The sequence below is a fragment of the Canis lupus genome, chromosome 38 (assembly GCF_003254725.2).
Source record: "Canis lupus dingo isolate Sandy chromosome 38, ASM325472v2, whole genome shotgun sequence".
In the NCBI taxonomy this organism is placed as follows: domain Eukaryota; kingdom Metazoa; phylum Chordata; class Mammalia; order Carnivora; family Canidae; genus Canis; species Canis lupus.
This window is the reverse complement of record NC_064280.1, coordinates 24,307,214-24,332,008: the sequence shown is the minus strand read 5'-3', so window position 1 is coordinate 24,332,008 and position 24,795 is coordinate 24,307,214. Positions and strand designations below refer to the sequence as shown.

Below are 24,795 nucleotides of genomic sequence, written 5' to 3'. Positions count from 1 at the left end.
GTTTGCGCTTTGGAGAGCCCAGCACCCTGGGCTGTGCATGTCCCCGGCCCACGGGCTCCTCCGACCTCAGGTGGTGCATGTCCCCGGCCCGTCCGTTACTTGGACCTGGAGTGGTGCGTGTCCCCGGCCCGTGGGCTCCTCCGACCTGGGGCGGTGCGCTCGCTCCCCGTGACACCGCCCAGTGCAGGGAAGGACAGACGTGGGGGAAGGAGAGCTACGGGGACCCCACGTGCTCATGCTTCCCTCTGGGCTCCCATCGTCAGACCATCTTACTAAAACTGGGGTCCAGATCCAGCGAGGGGGGCCCACAGGTACGCCTGGATGTGACTTCTCCAGTTTCATGTTCCAAACTCAGCTCTTGGTCAAACGAGCCCCGTGAAGACGTAACTTTCTCCCATAGAGGTTACGTCATCCGTGCCCGAACCCGAGAATACTTTTACACCGCATATCACAAGTAATTTGGCTGGGAATAATATTCTCCAATTCTTACTTTCTTCACTCAAACAGTGCAGGATGCAACCTTAGGAAAATACCTAGCATTGCCGAGGGGTCTGTAACGCAAAACCTGTTCCTCCGTGTATCGTGCAGATGGAAGATTGCCCTTTTCTGGGAGCGGTCGGCGCAGCGTCTTGCGCTCCGGTGTCATTGGAAACTACTTCCAGAAGGTTTCTAGGGACGCGCCAGGTCGTTACTTTTGTCTGGAGTCCAGGCCACGCTCTCACACTCGGGCCGTGGGCGGTGCTAACTACGCTCAATCTTTCTGTTCCCTGCCCAGTCGCCCTCCCACCCCCGCGCTGGGGCGCCATTGGCTCTCACTTCTCTTTTTTTTTCTTCCTTTATTTCTTTTCTTTTCTTTTCTTTTCTTTTCTTTCTTTTTTTTTTTTTTTATGGGAGAGAGCTTGCATGAGCGAGCACGAGTAGGGGCAGGGTGCAGAGGGACAGACAGAGCCTGGAGCAGACCCCAAGCCCAGCACGGAGCCCCACGCCGAGCCGGATGGGAGGCTCCAGCCCACGCCCCTGAGGTCACAACTGGAGCCACAATCAAGAGTCACAGGCTGAGCCGCTGAGTCACCCAGGGCCTGTCGTCCATGTCTGCTCCTCGGATACGAAGACCCCGTCTTCGTTACGAAGACCCCGTCGCCCGGCCTGCGCACTGGACCTCCCCCTGCGTGCGCACCTGCCCCCCGACTTGTGAGTGGGCCGCCCTCCCGGGGCTTTGCCTCCCCGACCCGGTGGATCCGTTACTTCTGCTCTTGACCCACACGGTGCAACTTCCTCCCTTCTTATTGTGAAAAGTCACCTAATGCAAGAGCCGCAGGAGTCATGCGGGGTCACCACATGGATTCAGTAACTGTCACTCTCTTATTATTTGGCGTAGAGGCGCAGTTGACGCGCCGACCCATCCGAATGGGCGCTGCAGGTGTTGCGACACCCCCGGGAGGGACGTCAGCGTTCGTCTCCCAGAAGGGACGCTCCCGACGGCCTCCCTGCCCAGCACCAGCCGCGATTCCCCGGGGCCGTCTCGCCGTCCGCAGGCCGACTTCCTTGGCCGTCCCCCAAGGGCCTCCTGGGGTCGGTACGTCGCCTCCGGCCTGGTCTGCGAGGCGCGGGAGTGCGGAGCCAGAGGGTCCTTCCTGCTTGTAAGGGGGCCGCGGGTTTTCCGGGTCCTCGTGGGTTTTTCTGTGGACTCCAAGCCGCGCAGTGCGGGGAGGAAAGGGGCCCCCGAATCTGCACGGACACAGACCCCCTCCAACGCCCCCCCACCCCGTGTCCTCCATCCAGGCAGTAAACACCGCGTGAGGAGAGGCAGCTGCCAGCTTGGCCTGCGGGCCAGCCCGGAGCCCCTGAGCGCAGGGACTGCGCGCCACCGCCCCCCCTGCCAGCCTCCAGGGTTCGGAGGGCGCGGAGCACAGGTGCACAGGTCTGTGCCTCGGACTCGCGGGTCAGCAGGTCACGCACCAACTCAAAGACCGGCCGGGGCTCCTGCCGCAAACGATGACCCACAGGCCGCCACCGACGTCCACTGCCCTGTGCCCGAGCCTGCGGGACCCTAACGTCCATACTGCCCTGGACTGGCCCAGTGGGGACCCGGCACCCGCAGCCCCTCTGCGTCTCCTCGGCCCCTTCTCCACCTTCCACCCTCTGGCCACGGGCAGAGCAGCTACGCTCACTCACCCCAAACCCTCGCTACCCCCAGCCAGTAAAGGAAGCAAAGGGTTTTTCAAGCGAGTTGTAAAAACCGAGGGCGTTAGTTAAGGAGGAGGACCGAAGGATTTCACTGCATTGAGACCCCGGACCTGAGTTTTCACGTGCTTGTAGGGCACCGTGGGTGAGCGGCGACCCCGCTGGAGGCTGTGGTGATGGACTGGGCGGGGCTGCAGACACAGGGACACCACGTGGGCGCAGTGATGGGCGGAGGCGGGCCTGCGTGCTGCGGTGATGGGCGGAGGGGGGCCTGGGTGCTGCGGTGATGGGTCCAGGGAGGTCTGGACACTGCGGTGATGGGCGGAGGGGGACCTGGGTGCTGCGGTGATGGGTCCAGGGAGGTCTGGACACTGCGATTGGCCGTTGGCCACTCGCTGATTCCAGGGGGAGCCCATCCCAGGGGGACACAGGACCCCGTGGCCAGAGCCCCCCCCCACCCCCATCGCACCACGGATACAACCCTCCGTGGGCTCCGGTGACACAGCAGGTAGTTCTCAGCACAGCACCTGCCTGAGCCCTGTGCCCCACCCGGGGTGCAGCCAGGTCCTCGCTGGCCGACGCCCGTGGCTCCCGCAGCAGTCCACCGAGACCCCCCGCAGCCGGCTGAGCGGGGCTTCCACGCGGGGAGGCGCGGCCGCGGGGGGGCTCAGGAAGGGCCACAGGGGACGCTGTCCTGGGTGCAAATCCGGCAATCTGCGGCCTCACGGGGCTGCAGCCGTCTGCTCGGTGGGAGCCGCAGAATGAGCATCCCGGGGTCCCCACCAAGGGAGCAGAAGCCCCGGCGTCCCCCCCCACCCCGCCCTGACGCCCACCAGCCCCGCTCGCCGGCCGCCCCCGCCGTGTGCCTTCGGGCTCCCAAGGCCAGGCCTGTGTCCCTGGGGCGACGCTCTGGGTCCTCGGTGTCCTGCAAGGCACATCCCACATCTCCCCGCGCCGTCAGGAGCTCAGGCTGGGAGCCCCACCTTGCTCTGTGTTCCCTGCCCCAAACCCTCCGGCTGGTGCCGGCCTCCAACACAGGGTGAGCACACGGAGCCCGGAGACGCCGGGGGACCCCCAGGCTCTCTGCCAACACCACGGAGCCGGCCCCCAGGCTGGCCAAGTGCTGAGTTTTGAGATTTGAGAGCAAGAAACAGGGAAGCAGAAGAGAAACCAGTGCTAATGTCGGGGGACTACCCGATGCCCCCAGGAGGCCGAGACCAGAGGAGCATCCATGGAGCCGAACGCCAGCCAGGCGGGGGGCACAGGGTCCCCCAGTCGCAGGTCCTAGACGCGTCCTTGCTTCAAGGACCGCATCCACCCGCGCCGGCAAAGGGCCAGTGGGCGCCGCGTAAGGCAGAGCGGACCCGGCAAGCAGCCACGGCGCGTCACAGAGGCCAGGCCCCTGGGTGGCAGCAGGGAGCTCCGACGACGGTCACAGCCCCGTGGTCCTGTCGGCCCCGCTACCCTCGCCACGGCCCCGAGAGCGAGGATTTCCTGGTGTTTGCCGGGGGTGCACCTGCCGCCGCCTTCTCTGGCTCCAGGTGTGGGTGCAGGGTCCACGCGCAGGGGTCCTGGCTCCCCGGGCCACCCCACGGCCGCCCCGCCCCTGCACACCTCGTACACCCTCCTCCTGCTGGTTCACAGGACGGCCCGCAGTTTGGAAGGAGGAGCAGCAAACAGAAGGGAGCGTGCACGCGCACACGCATGTTCACACGCATACAGCGCACACGTGCACTCACACACGCAAGCACACACGCATTCATCCAATGCTGCCTCCAGAACCTGGTTTCCACCTTCCCTCAAGTGCCTTGCTTGTCCTGTCTGCTCTTCTTGCCCCACCCCGATCCCCCTGGCCCACCCCCCTGCCTGGCCCCCGGCCTGGCCCCCATCCCCCGGCCTGTCCCCCTGCTTGTCCTCTTACCTGTCCCCCCGACCTGTCTCCCATCCCCCGACCTGTCCCCCATCCCCCTGCCCATCCCCCGCCTGTCCCCCTACCTGCCCCCCACCTGTTCCCCATCCCCCTGCCCATCCCCCTACCTGTCTCCCCCCAGCCTGTCCCCCATCCTCCTGCCCGTCCCTCTGCTTGTCCCCCTACCTGCCCTCACAACCTGTCCCCATCCCCCTGCCCATCCCCCTGCCCGTCCCCCAGCCTGTCCCCCTGCCTGCCTACCCACCTGTCCCCCATCCTCCGGCCAGTCCCCCTGTTGTGCCCCTACCTGCCTCCCTGGCCTGTCCATCCCCCGGCCTGTCCCCCTGCTTGTCCCCCACCTGCCCCTCCTGACCTGTTCCTCATCCCCCTGCCCGTCCCCCTGCTTGTCCCCCTGCCTGCCCCCCCCACTCTCCCTCGTCCTTTCCAACTGAGGAAGCGTTGGTTGAATTTAGGCAGCCTGTAAAACCCACCCATCCCTCTGCACACCGCCACGCACCCTCCCCTCCCAGGCGGGCGCTCGTGGGGCAGCGGGGGTCACCTTCTGGGCGACCGGCCCCCACGGCTCCTGGGCCAGGGGCTTGGTGCCTTCTGTGCTTCCTTCCTGGGGTCAGTTCCTGCGCTTCCTCCCTGGCCGCGTGGCTCCTGTGCTTGGCGAGACCTTGAAGTCCCGTCAGCGATGCTCTAAGGAGTGCGGTTCCCAAAACGCGGTTTTCTGTTGTCTTAAGTTTTCTAACCACGAAAAAATTACAGGTCTCGTGCTGTGGCAGAGAAAATGGAAATGTGACATGCCTCACCCTCTACGGGCCCGATTTCACAGACATTTGAGACTTCTGCCATGGGTTTGACGGGACGTGTTCTTTGAAATGAAGGGGGGATTCACTTATTCTAGAAAGGGGAGAACCTCCAGCAGATCCCACGCTGAGCCAGGGCCCGACGCGGGGCCCATCCCACGCCCCCGAAGTCATGACCCAAGGTGACACCCAGAGTTGCACGCTCACCGGCTGCGCCCCCCGGGGCCCAGAGCACTCCGGTCTGTGGAGGAGGCGATCCAGGAGCCCGAAATAGGTTAAACCATGGGGTCTTCAAGGACCTGCTGGGTTGGAAACCCCGCAGTCCTCTCACCTCGACCTGAGGTGAGGTCACGGTCACCCTAGCCCTGTTCCTGGGCGTCACCCGGGATCCCCGGGCAGGAGCACAGTGTGCGGCATGGGGAGGTTTGGGGGTGTTCGGAGCGCGGGCCCCAGTCCGGGTGGAGAAGCGCGGGCTCCTGGGGTGCTGGCATTTGGGGGGGCTCCAGTGGGTCCGGATGAGGCCGCAAGGACGGGACCCTTAGGACGTCCTCCCACAGCTCCTGGTGCCACGTGAGGAGGCCCCAGGAGGGTCCCCCGAGGACCCGGCCACACAGGCATCCCGACCTCAGACTCCCGGGCTCCGGGGCCACCAGAAACAGCAGTCACGTGCGGGCTCCAGCCTGCGGCCCTGTGCTCACCGGGAGTCGCCTCGGGTGCTTCCCTTGGCCCTGAGGGCCCCACGGTGTCAGGAGGGCGAGCTCTGTGGCCTCCTGGACGTGCAGGACGCGGGGTCCCCCTGGAGGACGGCCCCGGAGACGCGACATGGGGGAAGGGAACATCCAGGCTGCCACTGGACGGCGTCCCCGTGGCCTATGTGCGGCGGTGCACCACGGTGTCTGCCATCTCAGGTGCCGCCGGACCCGCCAGATACCCCATTGCGGGGGGACAGGCCGCCAGTGACCCTCTGGGCGAGCAGGACAGCCGGTGTTAGGTGTCGCCGTGCCCGGGCCACGCTCGGGGGCCCCGGCACCTCACCACACGTGTCTCCAGGTATCCCCAGTGAGATTAGCACTGGGTGGGGCGAGGGCGGCCCCCGGGGTGGGCCTCGCAATCGGCGGAGGCCCGGGCGGTGCAGTGGAGCGTCCCTGAATGACGGGGTCCCGGCGTCTCCAGGGCACTGGCGGCCTCTGCACGGAGACACGGGGACATGGGCTCCGCGGATGTCGGGTCTGTGGGTTCCCCAGTGCGGGGAGCAGCTCCCACGGCTGGGCGTCCCTGACAACCCGACCACACACGGACGCGGACGGGCGCCCCTCACCTGCCTCTGTGCTCAGCCTGGGCCCAGGCAGGGAGCACTGTCGGGGCCGAGGGGGCGCAGCCGCCCAGACCGAGGCAGGGAGGAGCGCGGTGCCTCCAGGGGCCTCCCTCGCGGGCTCCGATGCCGGAGCGCCCGGACGGCCCCCCTAAATCCAGCAAGACGCTAACTGGGCCTGAGTTTGTTTCACGGAGGTAAACGTTCGGAGAAGGAAACGCTCAGGCCCACCTGCTGGGTGGGAACAAGGAGGCCCGCTGCACAGTCGGAGCCCCGCGCGGCTCGTCCTCCACCCCCCCGGAGGCAGCGGCGTCCCCACGGCCCCACTGCAGAGGAGCTTCCTGGAAGGGAGTCGGAGGCTCCGTCCCTGTGCACGGACGAGGCTGAGCCCCGCTGAGCCCCCTCCCAGCTTGCCGTGTGCGGCCCTACCTCCTCCAGTCCCTGGGGGCGCAGCCTGGGGGGTACACGGTGTCCCCGGGGGCTGGAGCGAGCGCTCAGGCCATGCGAAAAGTTTCAAGGAATAGTGGTTTTATAGCAGGTTTAGCCCTTATTATAGGGCCGCAGGGAACGGATACCCCCCCTGCCCATAGTGCGGGGGGCAGGGGGAGACACTGGGGGTGTGGGAGGAGGACGGCCTGACCCTCCCCCAGGGCAGGGGTCCAAGGAGGCCCCCAGGCCGCGCACCCCCCGCGGGACGGCTGCCCGCCATCCTGGGCCCTCCGTAGGGGAGAAGACCCAAAACCGCACCTGCAGTAGGAAAAGGAGTATTTACCGACGATAAGAAACGGCAGCAAATCCTAGAGCTCAGCTCGCTGGCCGCGGGGACGTCAGGGAACCCAGGCGGAAGGAAAGAACACGGTCGTCTGCAAATTACGATTATTGACGATCTGCTGCCGATCGCCCGGTTATTGATCCGTGTCCCCTGCCCCACACGCCGCGGCCGCGGTTCCCTTATCTCCTCTTGCGCTAATGATTCCCCGTCAGGGCTCCCTAGAGAGGAGCGAGGCCTGTGTCGTGTTCTGCAGGCACCTGGGGCCCCACTGGCGTCTCCCCGTCATGGTGTCAGCACCTGCTCCCTCGGGCTACTCTGCTGGGTGCCTTGAGGCAGCATCTGACAGGGGGACGGCCGGGGGGTCCTCTGAGGGGTCCAGGCAGCCCCCACCCCAGCTGCCCCGCTGTGTGCCGCCCCAGGCGCACCCGGCAGCAGCCTCAGCGCCTCCGCAGCCCGCACACCCGTGCCCTACACCCCCTGGCCCTATACTCCTGTCCCCTGCCCTACACCCCCCGCCCTACACCCTCCTACACCCTCCCACCCTACACCCCCCTGCCCTACACCCCCCTTACACCCCCCCTACACCCCCTCCGCCTATCTACCCTCCCCCCATCTACCCTCCCCCCCCCAGGGGCAGGTACTGATCACACACTCATCGCTGCTTTGCATTATGGCCCTGACGAGGCCTGCTGCCCTCTCTCGTTCTTCAACGTGTTAATCGAGCAAAAAGCAACAACAGGTAACTGTGTTGGGGGTTAGTCCTACAGATATTTTGAGAACTGTGTATCCATAGAATTCACTGATTTTCATGTGGTTCTGAGGAAGCCTCCCTAGGCCTTTGCAGACGTGGGGGCCCTGGACCCGATGAGAGCGGAAATGACGGGGGGGTCAGACCCCCCTGGGTCGCCGGCTGCCGCCCACAGCCTCACGCGCTGTCCCCTCGGCACGATCGGCTTGTGGGGCGCGAGGGGCTGTCCCAGGCTCGGGAGAAGCCCACCCCACTCGCAGTGCGCCGTTCCCTGAGAGCCGAGAGCGGACCGCGATGACACCTACATGCCCAGGTCTCAGTGAGGCTGTTTGCAAAATCCTGTTCTGGTTGGGACGCCAGATTTCAGTCACCAGGGGCTGGCCTCACGCCTGAGGTCCCCCAAGAGGCCCCTCGCAGCTACGGGGAGGGGGATCCCACCCGGGTGGGGAAGGAGCAGGGGTCCTGGATGCCCGAGGGGAGTGCATGAGCCCCAAGGCCCCAAGGACGGAGACGGGGTTCAGGGGAAACAGGCCCCGAGGAGGAAGGGGGTCTCTGGGTTCCTCGGGCGTCGGGAGTTAAAGATGGCAAGAGCGAGTGTTCACGGGCCCTCCACAGCCCGTGACTCCCGACAAGAAACCGAGGCCCGGCCCTTCACAGCCTTGCCCTACAGTGCAGGACGGGAGGCTAAGCCCGGATGTGGCCTGATGGGGCCTGGGGGCTGCCCGAGGCTGCCATGAGGTCCTCCGGCCACGCCCACACCAGGTGGGTAGGGCAGGGCCGTGGCCGTGGGTGGGAGGGCACCCGGGCTGGGGGGAAGGTCTGGGAGGAAGAACCAGTCAGGCCAGACTAACCTCATTCTTTATGGCTTTGCCCCAGATGCTGTGGGGCGGAGGGCGCAGGGCGTGCTCTGTTGTCTGGGATCTCCGGGAGGATGCACCGGGGTGAGCTGCCCAGGCCCCGGGGCGCTGCCTCCTGGCAGGTGGAAGGGTGTGCAACCCCGGGGCGGGCTCTGCCTCCCGTTGGGAACCGCAGGCCAGCAGCTTGCGCCTCAACGTGTCCTCCTCTCGAGGCCCGGATTCCCTTGGGTCCCATCAGGTCACACGCACCCACTCACTTCCTGAAACCTGTGCTGTGGCCCTCAGCTTTAGGACAGCAGGTGTCAGGTGTCGCTCACCTGACCCTGGAGTGGGGGGGGCAGGGAGGGGACCCGGGTCACAGCCCCCCTGACCTCTCGCCTTCTCCATCCCCCTGGCGGGATGTCCCCCGAGTCCTGGAGCTTTCTAGTTTCTGGCCGGTCCTCCTCCTGCAAAAGCCTCCACGTGTGCTGCTCAGTGACAAGGCCGCATCGTCAGCTTCCGGCCTCTGCGAAGGCCGCGCTGTGGGGTGGGAGGAGCCGGCGGTGGCCACGGGTTCGGGGACGGAGGGAGGGGGTGGTGGATGCGGGGCTTCTCCCTTCCCGGCCCTGCGCGGTGGCTGGACCCCTGGACCCGGCGCCTTGAGTGTGGGCCTGGCCTTCGCTGCCCTGGGTAGGTGGGGATGCCCGTGCTTTATTTATTTTATTTTATTTTATTTTATTTTATTTTATTTTATTTTATTTTATTTTATTATTTATTTTATTTTATTTATTTTATTTTATTATTTATTTATTTATATTTATATATATTTTTTTTTTCGTGCTTTAAATCCTGGAGAGACTACACCAGCGGGGGGCGCTGCAGGGCCTGCAGTCTCGGGGAAGGAGGTCGCCCGCCCTCCCTGAGCAGAAGCTTCTGGAGCAGAGGGGCGGACACTTCTCTCTGCCCAGAGGGCCCGACATAGAAGCCGGGGAGGGGCACCTGCCCACGTGCCAGGGCCGCCCATGCAGGGTCCGCCGCCGCCATCCTTGGGGGCCGCGGGGACGCCGGCAGGTGCACGGCGCCTGCAAATTCCCCCCATGATGCCCTGACTCACGCTCGGCGGGAGGGGTGAGGCCTGCCGGGTGCAGGGAGCATGCCCGGAGGTAACTGTCCTCCTCACCGCGGGCCAGCGACCGAGGCCAGGACGGGGGTGGGGGGTGGGGGGCACCTCTCTCGTTTCCGCCTCGGGGATGGAGGCCCCAGGAGGCAACCCGCGTCCAGACGCACAGCCCGGATTGGAAGCCAGGAGGCGGCTGTGGCGGAGCCATGCTGAACCCTGGCGCTGCCCCGTGGGGACCCAGTCCTGGGGCGGGGGGAGCCGGAGGGCGTCTGCACCCTGCAGGCCGTGGCCGCTGAGCCCCTGCATCCACCTCAGGGGTGCTGCTCAGGCCGCGGCCTGCGGGGTGGCCGAGGAGCAGGAGGCAGACTTGTGCAGCTGCTGGGCTCGGGCCAGGGGAGGGGGGCTGTGGAGACCCCGCGCCAGCAAATCAGACTCTGCAGGCGACTCAGCGTGTATTTGAGGAGATTTCAGGACTCGGGAAACATTCTCATCAATCTGTTCCTCGGGAACAGCCCCCGGGGAGCCCAGGGAGTCCATGCGGCAGGAGCCCGTGGCCCTGGAGCGGGAGGGGGGCCATCTGGGCCGGGGGCCGGCCTGTGGACTCTGCGGACAGAACGGAAAGAAAACGATTCCAGCCTCATACTTTATTTGGAGGAGGAGCACGTTTACAGAAACAATTTCTGTTTTGGAAAATAAACGTATGGCTGCATTCTGGGGGTGGGGTAGCAGGCGACCGGCGGGGCTCGCGTGACGGACGCCGGACACGGTGCCTGTGGCCGTCTCTGCCGGGCCGCATCCGAGCACGGCCAAGCGCCCACAACGTCAGGAGACAGGAGCCCGGTCCGCGTGCCGTTGGGCCCACGACACGGATTCCGACCGGGTTTCGGCAAAGGCAGGCTCAGAGGAACCGCACTTGGGAACGGTCGGCCCGCGCCCCACCATCGAGTACCGCGTCCAGGGGACGGGCCTGCGCCCGGGCGCCCGGAGCCGTTCGCACGGAGGCCGCGCCGCAGGGAGCAGACACGGGGCGAATCGGCGAGGGACGTGGGGGCGGCGGGAGGTGCCCTCAGCTCAAGTCCCGGGTGCGGATTCAGCGGAGGTGAATGGAGCCCCCCCGGGAGCGCCAGGCCCCTCGGCACCCACTGCCCGCGAGGTCGTGGGAACCGCCGCCAGCACGTGCCAGCCGCAGAGCCGGGCCAGGAGTGGGGGCGCATCTTGGTCCCGGGCACGGAGCTGCAGACCCCGCGCCCCTGCTCCGTGCCCCTGGGCCTCACTCGCAGGTGCTCGGTCCCCGGAGGGTGGGGGTCCTCGCGGCTCTGCTGGCTACGGGTCGTCTTCCATCAGCGGGATCTCTGTGGAGGGAGAGACGGTCACCTGCTCAGCTGCGAGGACCAGGCCTTGGCACTTCGGGGACACGAATACAGTCCGCGTCGCCCGGGAGCAGAAGACGTCGTCCGGTTCCGCACGTGCGACAATAATCACGCAGCGGCTCCCCCGCGCCAGGCTCTGCTGGGAAATCTCTCATCTGACTCGGGGCAGATGGACCGGGAACACTTAGGCCCGCGCCCTCGGGTTCAAGCCGGACGAAGGCAGAGTCGCGGGCAGGCGGGCGGGCAGGTGGGGAGCCCCCCGGCACCACCCTGGTCCCTCTCCGCCGCGAGCCGGAGCGGCCCTTCCTGCGCCAGGCGCACACCTGTTACTCCCCACCTGCCGGCAGCGCCCCGCGTGCCCACGGCATCTCCAGGGCCGTCTCCTGCGGGTGCGCGGGGACCCCATCTCCGAGCGTGCCCCGAGCCCCCCGAGGGCACCCTGCCTCACCTGGATGCTCCGCAGCCCCCCTGCTCTGGCCGCCGTGGCGCCTCCTGAAATCTCAGCTCCGGGCTCACTGCGGGGACGGGGCGGCCTCACCCGTGTCCTCACCCGCGGGGGGAGCGGCGAGAGGTTCAGGCGCGGAAGGAGCGGGGGGCAAATACTCACCGTCTGTGATGTCGATGCCCAGGCTAGTGGACGCCGCCTCTCCCACCGAGCCAGCACCCGTGTCCACGCTGCCGGAGCGTGGGCCCCCGTGGCCCCCGGAAGGCGGGTACGGACTCTGGAGCAGCTCGGAAGGGCCCGAGCCGCTGTCACAGGGTTCGGACGCCCCCGGGCCCGTGTCCGTGTCCCCTGAGCCGGGGTATGCGGGGGGGCTCTGGTCGTCCACAGGCAAAGGGCAGCCCCGGCCCACGGCGGCCAGGTACCCGGGGCCCGAGGCCCCCAACCCTCCGCTCACAGCCTCGTCGTAGGACGGAAGCATGACCGGCACCCCGTCCACCACGACGAAGTCTGGGTCGCTGCTGGAGCTCCGGGGAGGTCCCCTGTGTAAAGAGAAGCAGCACCCACAGGTGAGGGAGCTGGCCACCCCAGGGCGAGGTCCCCAAGGTGAGGTCCCCAGGGCCAGGTCCCCAGGGCCCACAGGGGAAGGGGCTCCTCTGGCGGCCGGGGCACTGAGCACGGTGGCCACGCTCGGCAGGCAGGCGGCGTCCCTCCTCCGTGTTGGGTCCTGCACCCCCAGTGTCCCTGGGAGGATAACGTGGGGCGGGAGCTGGTGAGCTGGAGCCCGGGAGCATCTGGGGGATGAGGTCGCCCGGGGAGGACTGGGGGCTCGGTGTTTGCAAGCCCCGCCGTGACCCCGGGCCCTCCTGCAGCCCCGTCACTACCAGGATGGAGCGCGGTGCTGGCCAAGAGGTTGCAACGGGAGGCCGCGCAGCAGGGGGACGGAAGGTCGGCGCTTCCACCTGCCACGACCTGAGGGCGATCTGAGGCCGGGAGGGTGGGGGGGGGGGGTCCAGGGAAGGGGCTGCCCCACATGCATGCCTCGCCGTGGGCCTCGTCCACTCCCAACACCAGCACCCCGTTTCCAGAGTGGCCGGCCCCGCTGGGCTGACACGGGTCCTTTCCGAAGCTCGAGGTGTCACGGGGAGGCCCACACGGGTCGGAGCCTGAGGACACGCAGCAGCCCCTGAGCCCGCCAGCGCCCGCCCCCTCCCCCACCTGGTTCTCGGGCCAATGAGCAGCCAAGGCCTCGTGCCAGAGGCCCTGATGCTCCTCCTCTTCCGTGAGGACCCCGGGGAGGTCGGAGGCGTCAGCACAGGGTGCGCCGGGGGGGGGGGGGGGGGGGGGGGGGCATGAAGGTCCTGCCCCTCCCACCCCCTCCCCAGCCCCCCTCCTTCCCAGCACGTCCCTGGCAGGTGTGTGAACCTCTCCTGGGTCTTGCACCTTCGCCCTGTCTCTTCATGCGTTCCCAGAACCTCTCATACTCCCCGTGAGCCCCACATGTGTGAGGGTGACGGGAACAGGGCCTGAGCCCTTCTGCAGGGGCTCGCCGGTAGGTGAGGAGGAGGTGGCGCCCGTGCAGCAGCGCCCTGAACCCCGCACCCCGTGCCCTGTGCCCCCCACCCACCCACCTGACCCGCCTGCATGCCCTCAGCACCTCCCCCACCAGCCGCTCGGAGCCCCCCAGGCACCCGCCCGCTGCGCACCTGGTGGGAAAGTGGGTCTTGAACTTGGTCTGGAACATCCTGGCCAGGATGACGAGCAGCAGCACCAGCAGCACGCTGGTCGCCGTGAACGCCACGATCTTCCACGTGGTCAGGAGGGTCTCGTGGGGGCTGGGCCACGTTTGCTCTGTGGGGGGGCGGGGGGTGAGGCCCTCACCCTGGGACGGCCGTGTGGGACAGCCGCGGCTCGGTGCTGGGTGGATCAGGCGAGGAGATGCCCGTCCCGTGCCCCAGGGCCCTGAGAGGCTGGAGCTTCTCGCCATCAGGACCCGCACCCGCTCCGCACGGTGCATGGAAACACACCCGCTTCTCTGGGGGGGACGGGGTCCACTCCCTGGGGTGCTGTGCCCTGCAGGGCGGGGGAGTGGCCTGGGGTGCTTGGCTGTGCTGAGGAACGGGGGGGTGGTAAGGGGATGAGCACTCAGAGCCCCTCATCCCCAGTGCACCTGCCAGCGGGGGTCCCAGCCCTCGGGCCCAGGCCGCCCCAGGGCCTCCAGGTGCCACATCAACACGCAGGTCCCCACAGACGGTGGCGAGGGGCAGAGGGCTCAGGGGTCACCACTGCCTTGTCAGGGGCTGCAGGGCAAGTGGGCAGGGCCAGCTGCACCGGACTTGGCGGTTGCAGGTGGTACAGGTGCAGGGGCAGGGGCCCCGCTCTGTGTCCCAGGTCCCCGCCCGGGCTCACCTGACTTGATGCAGTAGACCTGGTAGGAAGGAAACCACTCCCCGTACTGGCAGGTGATGTACTTGTAGTCGCTGGTGAGGCTGTAGCCAGGGTCGCAGTAGAACTCCAGCACGGTCCCGTGGCTGTAGCGCTCGCAAGGCCGCGGGTGGCAGATGAAGTCGCCGTGACTCACCGTGGGGGGCAGCGGACACACTGGGGCAGCAGGGGAGGGAGCGGCCACCTCAGAAGGTCACCCGGGGTCACAGCCCCGGCCGGAAGGTGCACCCATGCCCGGGGCAGCCCCTCCCTCGGCGCACCCGCTGCCGCCCGGGGAGCACGGCAGGCCCCACGCAGCCCCAGGCCACCGGGCCGGGAGCTGCTCACACGGCCGAGGCCTGTTTAACCGCCGCACGAGCTGCCGTGGGGACAGGCCGCCTTGTGAAGCTGGCGCCCCCGGGGTTCAGCCCACGCCCGAGGTACGGGTGCTGCAGGGTGCATGCAGACCCGGAGCCGGCGACGGCAGGAGGAGCCCGCGACCGCGGCCCAGTCCCCCACCCCCGGACGGAAGCCTGGTCCCGGGTGCTTCCCACCTGCGGTTCTGACATTTCAGGGGGAGAAACTTCCTTTTTGGTTTCGTCTCAGGCCGCAGATGGGTCAGCGATGCTCAAAGGTGCCCAAGACTCAGAGCACCACCAGGTCTTACGTCTCCGTCCTGCCTCACCTCTGCCAACCACCCACACATGCCCTGAATCCGCGGCCCTGGGGCTCGTTTCTGTTTTGTTAGGTCCCACGTTGGAGTGAAGTCACGCGGTATCTGCTGCTGACGCCTCACTCAGCACCGCACCCTCGGGGTCCACCCACGTCGTCGCAAATGGCACGACCTCATTCCTAACCCCACGGCGAGCAACATCCTGCGCGTTTGCACCACTTCTTCCTCATCCGTTTACCCCCCGGTGCGCCCCGGGCCACTCCCGGACCTCGGCTGCTGTGGGTAGCGCTGCCGCCAACACGGGCGCCCGTGTCCCTTCGGATCAGTGGTTTCACTTGTTTTGGGTAAATACCCAGTCGCGAGATCACAGGGTCACAGGGTCGCAGGGCAGCCCTGTCTCCAGCTTCTCGAGGCCCGTCCCCACTTCCCCGCAGCAGCTGTGGCGGCCCACGTGCCCACCAGCAGGTAAGATGTTCCCTGGCTCTGCGTCCTCTCCTCCTGGGGTCTCTTGGCCTCGATTCGAGCCACTGTGACAGGTGCGAGCTGGGATCTCACAGCGCTTCTGGTTTGCGTCTCCCTGATGCTGAGGGATGCTGAGCGCCCTCTCCTGAGCCCCCGGGTGGCCCGGATCAGCGGGCTGATACTGTGATGAGGGTTCGCACGTGACCGGGCACCAGGGACACTGGCCTGCCACGCCCTCGTCTGGTTTTGGGATGCGGGGAACATGGGCCTCGTAAGACAAGTTTGGAAGCATCTCCTCCTCTTCACGTTTTTTGGAAGAGTTGAGAACAGGTATTAAATCTTTGAGGGACACCCAGGTGGTTCAGTGGTGGAGCATCTGCCTTCGGCCCAGGGTGTGACCCCAGAGTCCTGGGAGCCCGCGTCGGGCTCCCTGCATGGAGCCTGCGTGTCCCTCTGCCTGTGTCTCTGCCTCTCTCTCTCTCTCTGTCTCTCTGTGTGTCTATCATGAATAAATAAATAAATAAAATCTTTTTTTAAAAAAGATTTTATTTATTTATTTAACAGAGAGAGAGAGAGACAGAGACAGAGAGCATGCACGAACAGAGGGACAGGCAGAGGGAGATGCAGGCTCCATGCAGGGAGCCTGACGTGGGACTCGATCCCGGGAATCCAGAATCAGGCCCCGGGCTGAAGGCAGCGCTAAACTGTTGAGCCACCCGGGCTGCCCCCTTCTGCTCACTTCCATGGCACGGGATGTCTTTCCATCCCTTCCCTTCCCATCTCTGTCCTTACTTCTGAAGTGAGTCCTCTGTAGGCAGCAGAGACGCAAGCCTCTTGCTTCAACCCACCCAGCCACTCCCTGTCTTCTGACTGGAGAATTTAGTCCATTTACACTAAGAGTAATTATCAACAGGCGTCTACTTATTGCCAGTTTGTTCCTTGCTTCCTGGCTGCTCCGTAGTTCCTCTGTTCCTTTCGTCTCTTTCTCTCCTCCCTTGTGGTTTGATAACCGTCTTCAGTGTTGGGTTTGGATCCCATTCTCATTTTCCTCTGTGCCTTTACTATACATTCTAGCTTTGCGGTTACCGTGAGGTTCACATACATCATCCCATATTGGAAACAGTCTATCCTAAGATCGTAGCAACTTAATTTTTTTTTACTTTGTTTTTGTTTATTTTTTAAAAAGATTTATTTATTTATGATAGACATAGAGAGAGAGAGACTGAGAGGCAGAGACACAGGAGGAGGGAGAAGCAGACTCCATGCAGGGAGCCCGACGCGAGACTCGATCCCGGGAATCCAGGATCCCGCCCTGCGCCAAAGGCAGACGCTAAACCGCTGAGCCACCCAGGGATCCCCTGTTTTTTTTAATTTTTTAATTTTTAATTTTTTAATTTAATTAATTTATTTACTTTTTTTAAACTTTTTTTAAACTTAATTTGAATGCATTCAAAAACACTACATTTTTACTCCAGTTTATCTTCTCTGTCACATTTTACATCTTTTTATGTGCCCCCAAACTAATCAATGTAGTTATAGTTAATTTTGCTAGTTTTGTCTTTTAACTTTAAAAATTAGCTTTATAAGTGACTAAGCTGCTTCCTTGACTATCCTTTCAAGTGAGGTTTTTTACTTCCATATTTTTTTGTTATTAATTAGCCACATTTCTTTTCAGCTTAAAGATGTCCTGTTACATTTCTTTAAGGCCAGTTTAGTAGCGATGAATTCCTTCAGCTTTTGTCTAGAAAACTGTTTCTCTCTCCTCTGATTCTTTTTTTTTTAAAGATTTTATTTATTTATTCATAAGAGACACAGAGAGAGGCAGAGACACAAGCAGAGGGAGAAGCAGGCTCCATGCAGGGAGCCCGATGTGGGACTTAATCCCGGGACTCCAGGATCATGCCCTGGACCGGAGGCAGGCTCTAAGCCACTCAGCTACCCAAGGATCCCCCTCTCCTCTGATTCTGAATGATGACCTCACGGGGGAGCGTATTTTTGGTTGGCGGTTTTCTCCCCTCGGCACTTCGAATGCATCCTGCTGCTCCCTCCTGCCTTGCAGAGTTTCTGCTGAGAAATGAGCTGAGAGCCTGTGGGTTTACCTTCCATGTAATAAGTCGTTTCTCTCTTGCTGCTTTAGAGATTCTCTAACTTTCGACATTTTAATTATAATGTATCTTGGTGTGGATCTCTTTCGATTCGTCTAATTTGGCCCTCCCTGGGTTTCCTGGATGTGGATGTCTGTTTCCTTCCCAGATTAAGGAAATTTTTGGCCATTACTTCTGCAAATAATTTTCCTGCCCCCCCTCCTTCTGGGACCCCTGGAATGCGAATGTCATTCCACTCAACGTTGTCCCAGAGGTCCCTTATGTCATCTTCATCTGTGAAACCCTTTTTTTTCTCTTTACTGCTCTGTCTGGGTGGGTTCCATTGCTTTGTCTTCCAGCTCCCTGACCTATTCTTCTGTTTCATCGGTGGTTGAGCCCCCCTGGTGTATTTCTCTCTTCAGTTTTTGCATTCTCGGGCTCTGTGACTTCTGTTTGGTACTTTATTGTTTTTTGTCTTTCGCTGTGTTCCTTCCGTCTTCTTCTGAATTTGATGAGTATCTCTGTGACCATGACTTTGAATTCTTTGCAAGGAAGATTACTTATCCCTGTTACCATTAAGATCTTTTTCTGAGGTTTCGTCTTGCTTTTTCATTTGAAACACATTTCTTTGTGTCTTCATTTTGCTTGACGCTTTGTGTTTGTTTCTACGTGTTAGGCCCAACAGTTACTTCTCTCACGCTTGAAGGAGTGACATTTGGAGGCAATGAAACTTCTCATTCACCCTGCCCTAGCCCTTGGTTGTCTCTGGAGCCTTTGTGATTGTTTGAACTGCCTGATTTATTGGTGATATGCTCCCGTTGAAGGTGTGCCAAGACCTGTCAGTATTCCCAGAGGAAGGATCTCATGTAGTACCTTGCTTTAGGCTCACTGGAAGCCAGTCCCCCAGGCAACAGCTTTTAAAGTGTGCAAATACATACAGTCCTCTGTGGCCACAATCATAACCCTTGCTGGTCTCTGGACCAGGCGATATGGAGGTGTCCCCTGGATGGCACTGCAGAACTTGGTCCTTTCTAGATTCGAACCCATCTTTTTCCATGATATTTACTGAAAGAAGGACTTCTGGTTAAAGGATCTAGGCCTCTAACTTCACAGTGGTAGACCAAAGAGTTTTTGAGTGTGGAAGGAGGCATCACAACCAAGGATCCCCAGGTCCAAGTCTGAGCTTCACCCCTCCATCCTCCCAGTGCTCGCTACTTGCCTCAACAATGCAGACCTGTGACCTCTGTGGTTAACCTGCTCCCACAAATGCCTGCCACAAGATTCCCACCACCCCGAGCTACTCCCCAGGCATCTGAGAACCTGACTGTGAGAATGTTCTGGCTACTTCAGGCTCTCGATGGTTCTTCTCCAGGTAGAGAGAGAGCCCTTCTCTGCAGCCTCTATGACCCGGATCCCTTGTAGCCCCAAGGAGGGCATGCGGTCCCCCTGCAAGTATTGTTACACAGGTGATTCACATGCTTATCCTTACGCCCCTAGACGTCCTTCCGTGTTCCTATCCTTCAAACCACTGAGCTGCATCCTCACCCTGAGCCACGCGGCCTAGGCTAACGGGCCCTAGAGAGCTTCAAAACGCACAGCCGTCCGTATGAGTGAGATGTTCAGACTCCTTTCCTCCCAAAGCTCAAGTGGAGATAGAAAACATGCTTCTGTCTGGTCTCTGGGAGAAAGAAATAAAACTCCAGCAAACCCCAGGTGGAAATTTTCATTTTACGATCGTGGTATCACCTACGAGAATGGTCCTTCCACCTTCCCAAGGTTATAAACACTATGTGCCCCTTGGTAAAGGCAGCTGCACGCCAACTCAGGTGCCATCAGCAGCGATGCTGGTCTCTAGAGCGCGGGACTTGGCATCTGCTTCTTCCCAGTAGAGTGTAGGCCCTTCGGGGTAATGGATTATGACTGTTACTCTCTTTGTAATTCCCCAGTGTCCAGTCTGGTGCTGCTCTGTGCCTAGCAGCTGTTCAGTCAACACCACCAGCGACATAAACCCAGTCCTCAGCACTGGGAAAATGCCCATATTCGCTGTTAAAGGTTTGGGGGTTGTTTTGATCCTAAAGATTTATTGGATTCCGTGTGTGTGCGTGAAAGAGACAGAGGGGGATGGATGCCTCGCGGGGGTGGGGGGACAGAAGGGAGCACAGACAGGTCAGCGGCACTGGGTGCAAGGCGGAGGCCCACGCGGGCCGGGCTGGAGGCAGACCCCGAGGCGCCACTTCCGGGTATATTCATATGTCCACGTCTATTTCTAAATGATGGAGCAAGGCTTCATGATTTCGGGTGCAGTATCGCCTCCCTCAACACCGCTGCCGGGAGCACATGCTCCAGGACTGTCCACCCTCGGGACAAGTGTGCGGGCACCGGGACCCGACCACCTTGGGTGAAGCTGCCAGAGCTTCTCCTCCCAAAGTACAGACCCCTTCACGAGGCTGGGCATCCCTTCCGGGCCTGCCCACCTGTGAGCCTGGCCGCTGCCAGCCAATGCCGCCCTGGAGGAGGCTGAGCCCGCAGACCGCCCTGCGGCCCACCGCGGATGAGAGGCGCCGTGTGGCAGAGGGAGCCCTGAGCCAGAGGTGGGGGGTCGGACAGGCTGCACTGACCCCGGGACGTCACGCTGGCCGGCTCTCCTGTGGCGGCGGAGAGGGGCCCGCCTTGGCCGCACGCTCCTCCTGGGGGCCCCGGAGGCAGACCGGCTCGTCTACAACAACGAATCCCTTCCTGGGTGTTAATTCTTTCAAAACTGGCTGGCTCTCTAACACGCGGCAGGAGCGGGTCCCGCTGCTCCCACTGGGCCGCAGAGCTCGCAGAGCCGCCGACACGAGCCTGGCTGGCCCATGATGCGGGGGCCCTGCACCGGTGACCCCCCGGCTCTCGGCAGGTCTCGGGGGGCTCTCACTGGCAGCTCCACCGGTCGCTGGGGGCCGTGCAGGGGGAACGGAGCTGGGACAACGGTTTACACACACAGGGCACCCAGGGGCTCCGGGTCTTGACCCTGGGGTCCGGGGTGCCTGTACCCCTCGCTGCTGCCCCCCTGCCCGGGCTCTCCCACTCTCCTGCACAATCTCTCAAACACACGGACTCTTTAAACGCACCCACAACAGAGCCCGGAGAAAGGCCTCCGTAGCCTTCCGGGCCTGGGCCGCCTGGGTCACCCGGGGCTACGGCCCCCCGCAGGGACGGGGACGCCCCCAGCTCGCTGCCTGCGCCTCCACCCGCTGCCCCGACGCACGGGTCTGTCTAACTGTGTTCACGGTGTCCTCGGAGGCTCCACGAGCAGCTCTGCAAGCTCCAAACGCCGCTTGTCACAAGGTGACCGCTTGAAAAACCTTTAACCCGGACCTGACGAGGCCTTAAAGCAGGCGTCTCAGACTGACGGAGTCCGACCCACAACACCGACCCTGAGCCCAGCTCTGGCTCCGGGGCAGGAGGCCCCCAGGCCCTGAGGATCTGCCTGCACCCTGGGCCGGGGGGGAGGGGGGGCACACCCTGAGGGTCAGGGTCCCGGGGCGGGGCAGGTGACAGGCCGGCCGCGCAGCCAAGTCTGAGCCGCGGACCTGACACGGGGTGACTTCCGAGCACGAGCTAAGGCCTGTGCAGCGTTTAGAGGAGGGAGGCCAGCGACCCGGCTCCAGGCTCATCGCCACAGCCCGGCGGAAACCGCACAGAAAGCGGGAGACGCCCGGATGCGACGACACGAGGGCTGAGACTAACGACGCCGCGGTAAGATCTGTTTCCACGTAGCGTGGAGAAAATTGGTTTTTGAGGACGTTTCACTTCTTCTGGCAATAGTTTGCCGCTTAACCTTTGATGCTGGGAACTTGGCTCGTGATCCCCTTGAGGCCGGGTTTCCGGCTGGTCCTAGGTGCTGCCTCTGCCGGGCCCCGTGGGACCCGTGGGACCTGTGCGCGCAGGTGGCGAGAGCGAAGGCTGCCCCTAACTCTCGGCCCTTCCCTCCCCTTGAAACGCCCACTTCCTCAGGCCGAGACTCACCCGCCCAGGCCCCAAGGCGTGTTACCTTCCAGAGCAAGGCACCGGGGTGGGCTGGATGACCAGAGGAGGCTGTGCAAGCACTCGAGGGACTCGGCCCCCTCCAGCTTGAATCCGGGGAAGCAGTGGTAGGAGATGACCGTCCCCACCGGGAAGGAGGTCTGCAAGTCGGAGACATTCACGTAGCCGTTGGAAGAGGCCAGGGGTCTCAGGCAGCCTGTGGGGGGAGAGGGGGGCCGTCCCACTGGGTCACCTCTGTGCATCCGGGGCCCAGACGCCCTGGCCCTGCGGTCGCCCTGCTTGGCTCAGCACGCGGACACCCCGTCTGCCTCCCGTTCCATCACGATGCATGTGTTCACTCTCCTGGTTGCAAACCTTGCAAGCTGCGCAGAGCCGGGAGGTCAGGAGGGAGGGCGTAGCTAGGATCTAGGATCTAGGACCTAGGACGCGGGAGCCCTGGCCAGGGGCTGCAGCCTCCAGTCACCCTAGAATCACCCTGGGCTCTGCACCTGCCTGGGCTCCCTGCCATCCCTAAAGCCCTGCAGGAGCTGGTGCCCCCTGAGAACTGCGTGTGAGTGACGCAGGCGGAAGGCCCTGCCCCTCCAGGCACGCGGGTGGTGCCGGGGGTCTAAGCACCGAGCACCCCATGAGGCAGTCAGTGCTCGGGTGCAGCATCTGCATCGGGGAGGCCCAGGAGCCTCCGCCACCCAGACCACCCACGCAGGGGGTGAACATGGGAGCCACACAGCCACGTCCCGTCTCCACGGCCCTAAGTCTAACCTCGGGGCTGAACACTGACCGTGTCCGCGGCAAAAGCGAAGTCGGGAGCAGAGGGAGACTGGGAGAGCAGAACCCACAACTGGAAAACACAGGGAGCGCATCGGAGCCCCCGAGCACCGCTCCACTGAGTGGGACCAAGGTTCTCGGCCGCCCACAAGGGGAAGCTGGCTCCCCCTGAATAAAATAGTCTGGCCTGTGGTGGACAGCCGCTCCCCAAAACACCAGGTGCCCCGGACAGGGGCCCCAAACAGCGCCAGCCCCCGCCGCCGCCCCAAGGAGTCGGGCGGTCATCCCTCGGGCAGCAAGTCAGACAAGGGAGGATGCTCGTTGGCGGGAGACGGCCCGACCCGAACACAGCAGCGGAAAAGCGTCCCCATGATTCCTATTTGCACCTCGAGGCGATGGAGAGCCAGTGCCTCGGGCTCCGGCCCCGGATCTGCGGGTGCCTGGGGACGAGGTGTCAGTCGAAGGCTTGTGGGGTCGGCCGCCAGGTCCTCAGGCCCGTGCTGGGCAGGGTGGGCAGCCAGGGTGCGGGCCGGGGCAGCGGCCGTGGGGGCAGAGGGCCCGAGGGGGCAGGAGGTGGCTGTGGGCTGCAGGCCCCGGCTGTTTGGCGACGCTCTGAGGTCCGAGTGCGGGGCGCGGCGGGAAGGCCACGGGGACCTGGAGGAGGGCACCGCATCGGGCATCTGTCACGGAATAACTGGGACAGACGAGCCCGCAGAGACCGAGGAGGACGGGCTCGGAGGGGGCGGGGGTGTCCCGGGAAGTGCCCCCGAGTCTCGTGCGCCCTGAAGGGCGGCCTGTCGCAGGCCACACACCCGGCACCAATGCTCTCCGCAGAGAGGCGCGCGGGTGGGGGCCCCTGGGCGCCCTCTGTCCTCCCCACCCAGGCCTTGGTTTCGGCAAAGCGGCCACGAGGCCCGAGTCCTCACAGGACGAAGTAACTCACTGCCCACGGCAGGGCCGCACGGCAACCCCGGCGCCCGTCAGCCTTCCCCACGGAGCCCGCCTGCGCCCGGGAAGCCCCCTGCCCTCCGCTGCCCTCCCCTGCCCTCCCCCACCCTCCGCAGCACTTATGCCCCGGCTGCTGGCTCCTCCGTCCGAGCCACACGTCGAAAAACAAAACCAGAATCAGCGGGAATGCGAGGACCTCTTTCCACACGCAGGCCCTCCGTTGGCCCAAGCAAGTTTTAAAAATGCAAGAGGATGAGTGTTCTCGGGGCGGTTTGGATAAAATCTGAAGTTGATCCTTTCCCTGCTCCTCATGCATTGTAAAAAGGGAAAACGTTATTAGGGAAAGCTCAGCTTCCGTGGGGTCGACCTTAAACGTGTGGCCAAAAAGAGTATAAATAAGTATAAACGTGCTGTTATTTGCGTCGCACACGCAGTGCTCGTCACAGTGCCCGCTGCCTGGCCGCTGGCCGCCTCCTTCTGAGACCCCATCTGGCTTCCTAGCGTGAAGGAGGCCCCGATGCGCCGAGCCTGGGGTTGCGGCTTCTGCAGCCTGACGGGCATGTGGGGTGGGCCCTGCGTCCCCCCCAAGGCCCCGGGGGAGCAAGCTCCAGTTCACGCCCCCGCCCCCACCTTGACAGAGGGGCAGGTTGTCCCACGTCCCGTCATCACGACACAAGGAAACCATGTTGTACGGGTCAGGGTAACGGATCCTGAACCCCTCGTGACAGGCAACCGTCAGCGTGTCCCCACGTCTGTAGGTCTTGTTACGGATCTCTGCATCTTCGATCTGAGGGACGCGGCAATCTGCAATTGTGTAAGAGGGACACGTTAGTTTCTAAATTTATTTTTATTATTTTTTTTAACGATTTTATTTACTTATTCATGAGAGACACAGAGAGAGAGAGGCAGAGACCCAGGCAGAGGGAGAAGCAGGCTCCGTGCAGGGAGCCTGACGTGGGACTCGATCCCGGGACCCCGGGGTCACACCCTGGACCAAAGGTGGCACTAAACCGCTGAGCCCCCCAGGGACCCCCTAGTTTTTAAATTTAAACTAGAACCGGGTCATGGTTCAGAGCCTGGCAGGAAGGGCTCGTGGTCAGAGCTGGCCTCGGGCTACCCCGCGTCCACGGGCCCCACTCACGGCTGCGCTCGGGTCCCAGGACCAGTGGCAGCACCTGCTTCATGGGGACAGAGGAAAGGGGGTTCTGGGGAGACCGGGTGCCCGGATCCAGCCATGAACAGAACTTGACCGCCGGCCCCCACGCTTCACACCCCAAGGCCAAGCTTCAGGCGACTGTGGGACTAGGTGCAGAGGGAGCCCGTGGGGGCCACCCGCTGCCTCTGCCTCGGGGCGGGAGGAATGTGCTCATGGAGCAGAGAGGCCCGTGGGGCTGCACCCCCCTTCCCCGAGCCCCCGACTCCAGCACATGGTTGGGAAGTTCTCGGTGGGAGCCTCGGCCCTGGAGCTCCCCAAACCCTGGCCTGTCGCTCCAGGCCTGAGCAGCAGATGGAAGGTGCCGCGGCCGCCTGTGCTCAAGGATGCACACCCCGTCCCGGAGGCTCTGATGTGAGGCTGCGGCTGGGTTGGCTGGAGCCACAGGGAACCCGACAACGGCTCCAGAAAACGGTGTCGGCAGCGGGAAGCCTGGGGCCTCCGGGCACATCCTGACATTTTTCAGTAGCGCTGGGCAGGGGTTACTCACAGCAAATAAGAACACGGTTCCAAGGGCACCTGTCTGTAACACCCTGGCTGTACATGGGCCATGCGGCACGGGGTGACACGGCCAACGCCCTGGTTCCCTGGTCAACTTGTCCAGACCCAACCCGGGTCCTCGGGGTGGGGGGTAGCCCGGGGCAGGGGGCAGGTAGCGGACGGAGGGGACGGCCGGACATGGAGCGGGGAGGAAG

The 24,795-nt window shown here is 63.4% G+C and overlaps 1 protein-coding gene across 1 annotated transcript in view; it reads right to left on the bottom strand.

The window, feature by feature from the left end:
• Positions 1-10,322: 10,322 nt before the first annotated feature.
• Positions 10,323-24,795, bottom strand: part of SUSD4 (sushi domain containing 4) — a 45,704-nt gene continuing 31,231 nt past the window's right edge. The window contains exons 3-9 of the mRNA XM_025420680.3: positions 23,518-23,691; positions 21,182-21,370; positions 13,915-14,106; positions 13,212-13,356; positions 11,671-12,047; positions 11,512-11,578; positions 10,323-11,045 (exon numbers count right to left, since the gene is read on the bottom strand). Of these exons, the coding sequence (XP_025276465.3) occupies positions 10,964-11,045; positions 11,512-11,578; positions 11,671-12,047; positions 13,212-13,356; positions 13,915-14,106; positions 21,182-21,370; positions 23,518-23,691 (1,226 nt within the window). The 3' untranslated portion in view covers positions 10,323-10,963. The remainder of the gene's footprint in view (positions 11,046-11,511; positions 11,579-11,670; positions 12,048-13,211; positions 13,357-13,914; positions 14,107-21,181; positions 21,371-23,517; positions 23,692-24,795) is intronic.